This window comes from Bos taurus, chromosome 2, assembly GCF_002263795.3.
Source record: "Bos taurus isolate L1 Dominette 01449 registration number 42190680 breed Hereford chromosome 2, ARS-UCD2.0, whole genome shotgun sequence".
Lineage (NCBI taxonomy): Eukaryota > Metazoa > Chordata > Mammalia > Artiodactyla > Bovidae > Bos > Bos taurus.
In genome coordinates this window covers 6932403-6944628 of record NC_037329.1, presented here as the reverse complement: position 1 = coordinate 6944628, position 12226 = coordinate 6932403, and the positions used below count along the sequence as shown (strand labels likewise).

At 38.4% G+C, this 12226-nt stretch overlaps 1 protein-coding gene across 2 annotated transcripts in view; it reads left to right on the top strand.

The window, feature by feature from the left end:
• Positions 1-9544, top strand: part of WDR75 (WD repeat domain 75) — a 41852-nt gene extending 32308 nt beyond the window's left edge. Inside the window, exons 15-21 of one of the 2 annotated variants that reach the window (XM_005202201.5) lie at positions 831-925; positions 2080-2175; positions 2771-2940; positions 3445-3504; positions 7426-7575; positions 7925-8016; positions 8296-9544. In XM_005202201.5, coding sequence (XP_005202258.1) covers positions 831-925; positions 2080-2175; positions 2771-2940; positions 3445-3504; positions 7426-7575; positions 7925-8016; positions 8296-8500 — 868 coding nt within the window. In that variant the 3' untranslated portion in view covers positions 8501-9544. 2 annotated transcript variants of the gene reach the window in all.
• The last annotated feature ends 2682 nt before the right edge of the window (positions 9545-12226 follow it).

Sequence of the window (12226 nt, the reverse complement as noted above, 5' to 3'; positions counted from 1 at the left end):
CAGACAATGTTTACTTTCTCTGCATCTTCAAAAAAGCAATGTTATGCTCAAACTTCATTATTTTTAATAATGGCAAGGGAATTAACAGTAATATCTTCCATTTTATTTCAGGTCACTTGAGCATTTGAGGACAGAATGGCTAATTGTTTCTAATTTCTAACATATCTAATTCTGAATTTACTTTATAAAACTTCACAATTCATATTGCAAATCTGCCTCGAGGCAAAAAAAAAGCATAAAAGGTTTTAAGTAACTTAGTATGTTTCACATACACGTCCTCTATATGTGCCAATTACGGTACTGTACAGCATATTAGAAAAGAATTGGTCATCAAATCTGTTTTCCTAAAGACACAAAGTAACTGAATAAACCTTTCCTTTTGTGCTCCTTACCCCCTTTTTCTGCAGGATAATTATGAATAAAAACACGTGTGTATCTAAAAGTCGGCCTTGCACAAAACTAGTACTGTGCGGGAAGTCTGCAGTCCCTTGCAGCTAAGGGTGATAGAACTGACTGTTGTTGACTTCCCTGTTTTAATCTAGGGCGGGAAGTCTGCAGGCTTCTGTAACTGAGTGTGATAAAACTAACTTGTTACCTTCCTTGTTTTAATCTAGGGCAGAAGTCTGCAGTCCTCTGCAACTGAGTGTGGTAGAACTAACGTGTTAACCTCCCTTGTTTTAATATAAAGCAAGAAGTCAGCAGGCCTTTGTAACTGAGTATGGCAGAACTAACTTGTTACCCTCCTTGTTTTAATTTAGGGCGGAAAGTCTGCAGTCCTTTGTACCTGAGTGTGGTAGAACTAAATTGTTAACTTCCTTGTTTTAATCTAGGCACCTTTGCTTTGGGAGATTGACTTGTTCCAAGTATCTTCTTGGTGTCACTGAAAATGGCATTCTGTGCTGTTGGAATCTGCTCAGTTGTGCATGTAAGATATTTTTTGCTATAAAGTAGTATCAGAGCACATAGGAAAATTTGGAGTGCTATGCCTGTAATAATAGACTTTGATTACAGTTGACTCTTGAGTGATGCAGGAGTTAGGGTCATTGACCCTCTGCACAATCAAAAATTCACGTATAACTTAGAGACAACCTTCTGTGGATTTAACCAGCCTTGGGTTGAACAGTGCTGTAACATTTGCTGTTTTAAAAGTCTGTATGTATGTGTACCCGCTCAGTTCAAATTCGTGTTACTCAAGGGTCAGCTGTATTTATAAAGGGCTTCCCGGGTAGCACTAGTGGTAAAGAATCTACCTGCCAACGCAGGAGATGCAAGAGACTCAGCCTTGTTCTCTGGAAGAAGGTTTATTCCCTGAAGTAGGAAATGGGACCCTACTGTGGTATTCCTGCCTGGAAAGGTCCATGGACAGAGGACCCTGGCAGGTTTACAGTCCGTGGGGCCACAGAGAGTGGGCACAACTGAGAGCACACACGTGCGGACGGGCTCAGTTCAGATCCGTGTTATTCAGGGTCAGCAGTGTTTATAAATTGCCCAATTTTCAACAAATCAGCTTCCATTGTCCTTGCTGTTTTCCCCAGTCTTCAGTGTGTACAACTCTGCCGCCCTCCGTATTCTCCATCCTCATAACAATTTGTGGAGAGTTTCTCTAATTCATAATGCATATTAACCTGCAGTGCCCCTGTCAGCATTAAATTTGAATGGAGCCTATTAACAGTCCTCCTAACAAACATGGACTCTGTGGCATTTTACTTATTCAAGTATGTTTGGAACACATGGTGGTTGCTTAGTAATGAATGTTTATAACTTTTTTAATATTCTCTATGACAATTCTGGTTAACATTGCCCACATTTAGCAGTAATGGAAAAACATGAGACCATAGTTGCACTGAAATAATAACCATTTCATTGCATGTGGAAGAAATACTGTTTTTTTGCTTCCTGCCCCTCATCTTAATGTAGATTTCCACAGATAATTTCAGTATGTTGACTGTGTGTTATCTGGAAGCATAAAATCCCTCTTCCTAAGAATAAGAAAATTGATTGTCCCAATAAATATTGAGTACCTACTTTAAGAAGATTTTGGTAAATCTCTTCTTAAAAGTGAATCCCTTTTTCCCCCAGTGGAATGGAGTACGAAATTAAATGTGAGAGTTATGGAACCTGATCCCAATTCAGAGAATATTGCTGCCATCGCTCAGTCTTCTGTTGGTTCAGACTGTAAGTACACACATTTCTTTGACAAAAGAAATCTGTTCCCTAAATTTTCTTTTTAACATCTTTAATGTAATTTGAGTTAAACTTAACTTTGGATCAGAAGCCACTTGCCTGACCACTGCTCTTCCTTGAGTTCCAGCTTGAGGACGTCCCTCATTTTTCAGCATGTCATCCGTCTCCTACTCAGTCTTCAAAATCCAAGAGAGATTTCACCTCCTTAAAGGATTTTGAAACCACCCCCCAACCCCCAAGGAGCTTTAATCATTCCTTCTCTGTGATCTTAAAGCTCTACAGATGTCTGTTCTAGAGCTTAAGACAAAAAGTACTTCTGTAGTGTTTTGGTGTCTGTTTTCTGCAGTTGGCTCTACTCTCAGAAATAGGAATTTTTCTTTCTCTTTTCCATCTTCAAAGCCCTCATTCCTAACCTACTTGACACATAGTAGGCATCACAGATACTTATTGAATCAAAGCCTAAAATAATCATGACCTGGGCCATTTATTCAATGGGGTAAGTCCCAGGGTGAGTGTGGGCCTCCAATCTGAGGCTAGAACTAACCTTTGCCAGCAAAATGTTATTGTCTGTTTTTTTTTCCTCTAGTGTTTGTATTTAAACCTAGCGAGCCAAGGCCATTGTATATTCAAAAGAATATCTGCAGAGAGGAAGTCTTGTGGGGAGTGTTTGTTCCCCGAGATGTCCCTGAATCGTTCACCTCAGAAGCTTACCAGTGGCTGAACAGATCCCAGTTTTACTTCCTAACAAAATCACAGGTAACCATCCACCTCAGAAAAGGCGGTCATTTAGTATGTGTGAAATAGTATTGTTAAGGATTACCCCTTCTCTCCCTACCCACCTCAACCCACTGCCAAATCATCTATCTAGTATGCTCAGTACAGTCATATTATTGGTGGGAGTATATTAGCCCCCACCTTAAAGGCTCTTTCTTGTATTCATTCATTCCATGACAGTAAAAAAGATATGATCTAAAAGATAATTAGAGTATTTTGAATTGCATTTGTTAGAATGGCCTTTTTTTAACTTTTTAATTTGATTTACCATAAAGAAATCAGTGGCTTAAATTAGATCTATCAATTGACTTTTTTATATATATATATATATATATATATCTTTCAGAACGATCTTACAACTGTCACAGCAGTTACTAAATACATTTTCTGTGAGCATATATATATAAGCATGAAAAGTTGACATCATTTTCTAACTGTAATATCTACAGTTTATATTTTGCATCACTGATTGACCTCTCTTTTCAGAGTTTATTGACATTCAGTACACAGTCTCCAGAAGAGAAACTCACACCCACAAGCAAACAGGTACGTTCTGGTCACTTGTAGCTCAGATCGTGCACATTGCCTCCCTGCAAAGATAAGTTTATCTTTCAAAACTCAGCTATGACAAAAATGTTTTACCTGCCCTGAAGTGGAGTTTTAAATTATATACTTAGAAACTTCTTGCTTCATTTGGTGTCATAGTGGTCTTTGAAAATGTAGTTTTAATTTGTAATATCAGTAATGCATGCTTATGATCCAAAGAATCAAATAGTTTTATGAGACGTTTGTGAGAAAACTTGAACTTCACCACCAAGTGGGATTACCCACACAGATACCCACTCACAACTTTTTAGTTGAAGTTTTTATTTACCTCTGTGTCTCTAAGAAACATGTTTATATTGCTAATTCTGGATTTTTCACATCTAGGCATTAGACTTGGTATTTTCTAATTCTGATCTATTGAAGTTGAAATTTCTTTCACATCCCTCCCCCCAAATACACAACATACACCCACATACATTCTGTCCCTAATCTTTGCAGTGTAGATAAATTTATCTTAGATTGCTGTTCATCCTTAAAAATGTTAACACCATTGGTAACTGAGCCATGCAGTAACAAACAGGTTGTTTTTCCTTTTATGACCACCTTCTTTTATCTGGAGTTAATGATTGCTTATCTTTTCATTTGCTCAGTTTCCTATTCTCATCTAGTGAAAGTGAGAGTGTCAGTCGCTCAGTCATGTCCAGTTCTTTGTGACCCCATGTACCGTAGCCCGCCAGGCTCCTCCATCCATGGAATTTTCCAGGCAAGAATACTGGAGTGGGCAGCCATTCCCTCCTCCAGGGGTCTTCCCGACCCAGGGATCGAGCCTGCGCCTCCTGCACTGGGGGCACCTAGTTCCCCCAGTGTGTGCGTCCTCTCATGGTCTTCATATTAGGTTTGCTGGGCTTGAAGAAGTGTTTTCAAGAGCCTCTGACCTGCTTTACTCTGAACTGATTGCCCTGTTATAAACCTAACACCTGCTGCACAGTGGTCATCTTAGGATCTGCATTTGCTGCCATTCTGGGGGTTCAGTCACCTCTCCTGTAATAGATCCTGTGGTTTATCGCTTGCTTTGGTTACTCCTTTGCTTTGGTAAATATCTCCCTGTTGGTGCCTGGGAAGTAAATTTAAGACTGCAGGTTTGGACTTGTTTTTATTCTCTCTCATTTGATTGGTTGGTTACGTAGAATTCTAGGTTGAAAATCATTTTGTCTCAGAACTTTGAAGATACTGTTATACTTTATCTGTAACCTGACTTAGTTTTCTCTGAAAATTCATTGAATTCATTTAGCATTTTTTTTGTTGATCATTACTGTATGCTGTAGACATTTAGGGTATCAGTGAATGGAAGGGTCAAGTCTCTATAAATTTGTAGTGTTACAGTCTAATAGGAAGGTACAGATAATAAACATTAAAATATATAGTATTTTAGAAAGTAATTCTTTTTTTCCCGTTTTTTATACTATGAGAGATTTCTTGTTTTTCATCTGATCTTTTCTGTATATGTTTGGGTTTTTTGGGTTTTTTTTTTTGGTCTCTCTTGTATGGTTTATTTTCATTAGGTTTTTTCTTTTCAATCTGTTTTGGAGATTTTCATCAGAGTCTGATGATTTTTGGCTGTCTGCTTTTAATTAAAAGTGAGCAAGCCTTTGAAAGTTCACCTGGATGGAACTTGACCTCTGGTCTCCACTAGCTGACTGAGCTATTAGGAGAAAATCTCTGAAGTCATTACTTTTAGAACTTTTTCTCTTAGACTGGTCATTATCACCCAGATAAACTTCTTCCAAATTCCTGCCTGAAAGGCGTCACCTGACTGCCAGCACTGCAGGAAGCAGCCTCTATGGACCACAGCTGCCTTCAGCTGCGCGGCCACCCTCACCCTCCACACACCAAGCTGTCTAGTCTAAAGACACTTGGTTTTGCCAGCCTTCTGCTGAGGCTGAGGAGGAGATCTGGAAATCTGAGAGCTCTAGAGATAGACTGTAACCAGGCTAACAGGTTTTCTTCTTTTTTTTCTTTTAGCCTTTTTCAGAAGCACTATTAGTACCAATTCTTGAGCATTGTGAGATTCTACAGCATACATTTGGAGAAGGAAATGGCAACCCACTCCAGTGTTCTTGCCTGGAGAATCCCATGGACAGAGGAGCCTGGCAGGCTACAGTCCATGGGGTCACAAGAGTTGGACACAACTTAGTGACTAAACCACCACCACAGCATAAATTGGGGTGCTTCTTAGCGTTGGCCACCACCAGCTTAGAATCCTGTTCTCTTGGGTCTACTAGGTCAGTTAGCACCCCTCAGCCTGCTCTCCACTTCCCACATCATCCAGTTTCTTTATTACTGTAGATCTGTGCCCTTTTGAAAACCCCTTGCTGCTGTTTTTGTAGGACTGGGGGTAGAAGTAGTGGTAGGTGTACATATTCTGTCATCTGCCGGGGTCCAGCCCCGGCTGATCCAGGGAGTTCGAAGCGGGGACGGCGTCAGAGAGGATCAGGATACAATAGCTTCAATTAGATATTAGAGATATAAAGAGTAATAGAATGAGGATAGCTCAGCAGGAAAATTCAGTGGAGAAAAGAGGTTGATAGCTTGGTTTACGCGGGAGACCAATAAAACTTCAAGACAAGAAGCTTGCACCACTTACGTAGGCCGCAGGCGTCCTTCCATTCTCCTGAAGGAGAGGAGACACTGAGGCCTCCCCGGTCAGATCTTAGAAGCCCAGGCATAATTAGTAAGCATGGCGGGTTCCGCGCTCCAGATGGAGACTCAGCCAGAGTTTGAGAGAGAGAGAGACATGGGGAGACCAGTATTTCGAGAAACTGATCCCAATTCTTTATTTTCCATGGTCTACTTTTATACACTGAGATGTTATGCAAAAGTCACGTGGGGTTAGCAGTCCTGACTTTTATCAAAGTCAGGTGCTTCATACAAATGTATACAGAGGTCTTAGGGGTGTTACATCATCTTCTGGCCAGGGGGCCTGCTGACAATTTATGACCTTCTCCTTGTGACAGCGGTCAGTCAACCAAGACACTTATTTCTCCAGGGGTGATTATTCTTAAAACAGACACCACCCAAATAAAGTTACATTCCTGTAGGGTGAGGGTGTAGTGGGTTTTAGTTATGGAAAGAATTTACTTAGCCTAAGGTCTAACGTGATTAATATCAAAGGTTAATACTTATTTCTTCTATATATTCATTAATGTGTATAAGGGCAAGGGATGTGGAGACTTAGCAACAAACATTGGCTCAACAAATGAAAAACCCTTCACCAATACAATTTCTAATCAGCCAACTATACTTATACTAATGGTTTTCTAACTTTTCTAAGGAACCTGTTTTTAGAAGGTTTAAAGCATCTTGTGCCTCTCACGGTTGGGAGGCTGTGAGCAATCACATGTGGCCGGACAAGCCTGTCAGGCAGGCTAGAGAACCTTCAGAGGAGTTTGTAGGTTGAAACACTCCTATCACGCCCAGGAATTATTATTAACTGGAGCTCTAAGTTAACTCCTTCTCCGAAAGAGGTGGTGGGGGACAGCCCCCCGTAAAGTCAGAGGTATAGGTGAGCACAAAGTAATAAAGTAGGCAGGCTCTGGTTATGGGGGTAGATGCTTGAGGATTTCCAGGGGGACTCCTGAGGCTCGATCCCACCTTTGCGTATGTCGAGCCTCCTTCCTCATGATGACCTTTGCCACGGGTGGAGTGCCTCACACCGGCCCCCAACAGTCATCTTAAGTGTCCACGTTGGCTTTTCTCAGAGTAAATGGACTAGTTTCAGTTGCTTTACTTGTGAAGTGAAAGAATCATACAAGATAACCTACAATTCCTTTCATCCCTGTTATTTTATTACTGTAGTACTTGGATCAGAGGCAGTTCCTCCTTTTTTATTGAAACTATTTCCCTGTTCTTTAACCCTTACAGCTCTTAGCAGAAGAAAGTCTTCCAACAACCCCATTTTATTTCTTATTGGGAAAGCACAGGAAGGAACAACAGAATGACAAGTTAAATGAAGCTTTGGAGAATGAGCTGGTACAGCTGCCCTTAACAGAAAACATACCTGCAATTAGTGAGGTAAGTAATTATTAATTACATAAGTTTATTATAATACTGAAACTAACAGTATAAATTAATTGCTTATACCTATGTGACAGGGGTCAAATGCAGTAAAGGACTTTAACTAAAGTTGGAATTTTTGGATAATCAATCTGTAACAAATAATTTTTGGATAATCATTTGTATATTGTGCAACTTTAATTCTCAAACTAAATGGCATAAAATTTAGGATTTCTGATGAGGTTGGAGGAGGGGTTGTTTGCATAAAAGTAGGAGTTCTTTGGTTTTTCATCAACAGAACCTGGTGTTGATAAAAGCCTTGGCATTTCCTCTTTTTAAATGAAACCCTGTTTCTGTTTCACTCTAGCTTCTTCGCACTCCAGCCCACGTCCTGCCATCTGCTTCTTTCCTCTGCTCCATGTTTGTAAACTCACTCCTGCTGTCTAAGGAGACTAAGAGGTAAGGCAGTTTATCACATGTGTTCAGATACTCTGTTTTGAGAAACAGGATGGTTTGTGATATCATTGATCAGAATATTCTTTCCCTGTGTTTCTCCTTCAGCTTTAATCTGTATTTACAGGGTATAGAATTACTAAGTCAAATAAAAGTGTATTCAGTAACAACAATTTTCATTAATTTTGTTCATATGATTTTTTTCATAAGTATCTTAAATTAGAAAGTTATTGTTTAGAAATATTTTTCAATAGTAATTGCATTTTATTCTGTTACTGTTAAAAGTGCTGAAGAACATCCTGATGATATCGATATGGTGGAAGAAAAAGAAAGTGATGATTCAGATGAAGAAAATAATTTCACTGAAAAGATCCAGGATACAAATAACACAGATTTGGAAGAAGACATTATATATCAGTTGTCAAAATCAGAAGAAAAAGAACTGAAAAAATTTAGGAAAGTAGACTACAGCTGGATAGCTGCTCTTTGAGCCTTGGAAGATGGGGGAGGGTTCTGCACTTTGTTTTCGCGTTTTGATTTGTTTTCATTGTGTGTTGATACTCCACAAATCTATTTAAATGTTTTTTCTGTTCTTGAGATGTTAAATATTAACAGACTTTACTTTTAAATAACTGGTTATATGAAGTTGGGTTTACATCATGGTTTACAGTTGCCATGTCACGTATCAGCCCTAAAGGAGAGCTGGAAGTTGAACTTAAATAGCATAAGTCCCCTTATCTGCAATTTGGAGATATAAAAAGTTTTTTAAGGTTTTGTAGATAGTGTTTTAATTTCAGAATTCATTTGGTGGCCAAGTATGACTTGAACTGATGTGAGGTTCTCTACAGTCTTGATTTCATCCCTCTTGTATATTTTTCATAGAGAAATTTAGGGAAATGATTTGATTATGGTGGTATTTCACAGACTTCATTGAGAATGTTATATAATACAAGCTGCCTAAAATCTGAAAAATTCTAAATTCACATCATCTGACCCCATACCTTTCTGAGAAGGTGTCTACTATACTTGTACTATACTTGTAAATACGGTTTTCATGACAGCCTTAGAGCCAATAAGAAGAGCTTGTGTTACTCTATCCGTGTTACTGTGTCTACTGAGTCACGTAACAATCACTTAGGAGTTTTCCAATTCAATGATACTCTTCTGTAAAATCTATATTAAAAAGTTAATGCAAAAACAAGTGGACACATCATAAGTGCACATCTCAGGGAATGTTCACAAATTTGCTATAAGTGGCTTTTTTTAATATTTTTATTTTTTTAGATTCTATTTCTACTGTTTTTGGAGTTTACACTTTTATACTGGTACTCATTGAAAGTAACCTTATAAATTTCTATAATATGCTTAAACATCTGTATGATTTATAGACTTAGAGAGTGTCTTCTACTGACTGTCTACTATGGTGGTTAAACGTCCTTTCATGTCTCTTTATGGCCACTCCAGTTATTTGGTCGTTTTGTTGGTTTTCATGGATGCTAAACACTGCTGAATAAATTGGTACAAAGCAGAACAATTATGGATCTTTTTTTTCTCTTGTCACACAGTGTCCCTTGCTCAGTTCTTTTCAGATAGGGTTGTGGAAAAATGATGATTACAGACTTGATCCCTGCACTTGTCCTCTTGTAATTTTGTTGAAAGCTCTATTTTGAGGTTCAGTTCAACTTCTTGAGGGTATACCTTGTGATCTTAAAATTGCCTTTATATTTTCTTAATTTTTTGTCTCACTTAATTCATTAGCTTCATTGAATACATCACTTCTAGTCAGAAGATGCAGAAGATGGCAGAACTGAGGTATCTGGCCAAGGAGCTACTAGGAAAGAACATAGGAAATGAAGTATCCTTGAACATTTTGCTCTTAGCCATTCACTCCCTTAGAGCCTCTGCTCTATTTTCTCTTCTGATCTCTGTTCCAACTGAATGTGGCTTTCAGTATTCATGCAAATGTTTATTTTATTTAAAAAAATAGCATTGTAAGTCCTTTTTTATTATTGTGCCTTAACGTATTACATTCTTTTTTCCTTTTTAATCTTTTTTATTGAAGAATAATTTTTACAAAATTTTGCTGTTTTCTGTCAAATCTCAACATAAATCAGCCATAGGTATACATATATCCCCTCCCTTTTGAACCTTCTTCCCATCACCCTCTCATCCCACCCCTCTAGGTTGATACAGAGCCCCTGTTTAAGTTTCCTGAGCCATACAGCAAATTCCTGTTGGCAGTCTATTTTATATATGGCAATGTAAGTTTCCACGTTACTCTCCATACATCTCACCCTCTCCTCCCCTCTCCCCATGTCCATAAGTCTGTTCTCTATGTCTGTTTCTCCATTGCTGACCTGTAAATAAATTCTTTAGTACCATTTTTCTAGACTCTGTACATATGCCTTACAATACTATATCTTCCTTTTTCTGACTCACTTCACTCTGTATAATAAGTTCTAGGTTCATCCACCTCATCAGAACTGACTCAAATGTGTTCCTTTTTATGGCTGAGTAATATTCCATTGTGTATATGTACCACGACTTTTTTACCCATTCATCTGTCATGGGCGTCTGGTTTGCTTCCACGCTCTAGCTATTGTAAATAGTGCTGCAGTGAACAATGGGATACATGTGTCTTTTTCAGTTTTGATTTCCTCAGGGTATATGCCTAGGAGTGGGTCATTTGGCACTTTTATTCCTGGTTTTTTAGGGAATCGCCATACCATCTTCCATAGTAGCTGTATCAATTTATATTCCCACCAACAGTGCAAGGGCATTCCCTTTTCTCCACACCCTCTCCAGCATTTATTGTTTGTAGACTTTTTGATGATGGCCATTCTGACCAGTGTGAGGTGATCCCTCATTGTAGTTTTGATTTGCATTTCTCTAATAATGAGCAATGTTGATCCTCTTTCATGTGTTTGTTAGCCATCTGTATGTCTTCTTTGGAGAAATGTTTGTTTAGAACTTTTTCCCACTTTTTGATTGGGTTGTTTGTTTTTCTGGCATTGAGTTGTATGAGCTGCTTGTATATTTTTAAAATTAAGCCTTTGTCAGTTGTTTTGTTTGCTATTATTTTCTCCCATTCTGAGGGTTGTCTCTTCACCTTCTTATTGTTTCCTTTGCTGTGCAAAGGCTTTTAAGTTTAATCAAGTCCCACTTGTTTACTTTTGTTTTTATTTCTGTTACTCTAGGAGGTGGGCCAAAGAGGATCTTGCTTTGATTTATGTCATCAAGTGTTCTGCCTATGTTTGCCTATGTTTTATAGTTTCTGGTCTTATATTTAGGTCTTCAATCCATTTTGAGTTTATCTTTGTGAATGATATTAGGAAGTGTTCTAATTTCGTTATTTTACAAGTGTGTGTGTGCGTGCTAAGTCGCTTCAGTCGTGTCTGACTCTTTGTGACCTCATGGACTGTAGTCCACCAGGCTCCTCTGTCCATGGGATTCTCCAGGCAAAAATACTGGAGTAGGTTGCCATGCCCTTCTCCAGTCTTTTACATGTAGCTGTCCAGTTTTCCCAGCACCATTTATTGAAGAGGCTGTCTTTGCCCCATTGTATATTCTTGCCTCCTTTGTCAAAAATAAAGAACCCATAGGTGCATGGGTTTATTTCTGGGATTTCTCTCTTGTTCCATTGGTCTGTATTTCTGTTTTGTGCCAGTACCATACTGTATTGATGACTGTAGCTTTGTAGTGTAATGAGAAGTCAGGAAGGTTGATTCCAGCACCATTCTTCTTTCTCAAGGCTGCCTTGGCTTGGGCTTTTGTGTTTCCATATGAATTGTGAAATTTTTTGTTCTAGTTCTGTGAAAAAATGCCATTAGTAATTTGATAGGGGTCTCAGTGAATCTGTAAATTGCATTTGATAGTATAGTCATTTTCACAATATTGATTCTTCCTACCCAGGAACATGGAATATCTCTCCATCTGTTTATGTCATCTTTGATTTCTTTCATTAGTGTTTTATACTTTGCTGTGCACAGTTCTATTCTCTCCTTACGTTTATTTCTAGATATTTAATTCTTTTTGTTGCCATGGTGAATGTGATTGACTCCTTAATTTCTCTTTCTGATTTTTCATAGTAGTATATAGAAATGCAAGTGATTTCTGTGTATTGATTTTGTATCCTGAAACTTTCTAAATTCACTGATTATCTGTAGTAATTTTCTGATACTATCTGTCGGGTTTTTTATGTACAGTATCATGTCAT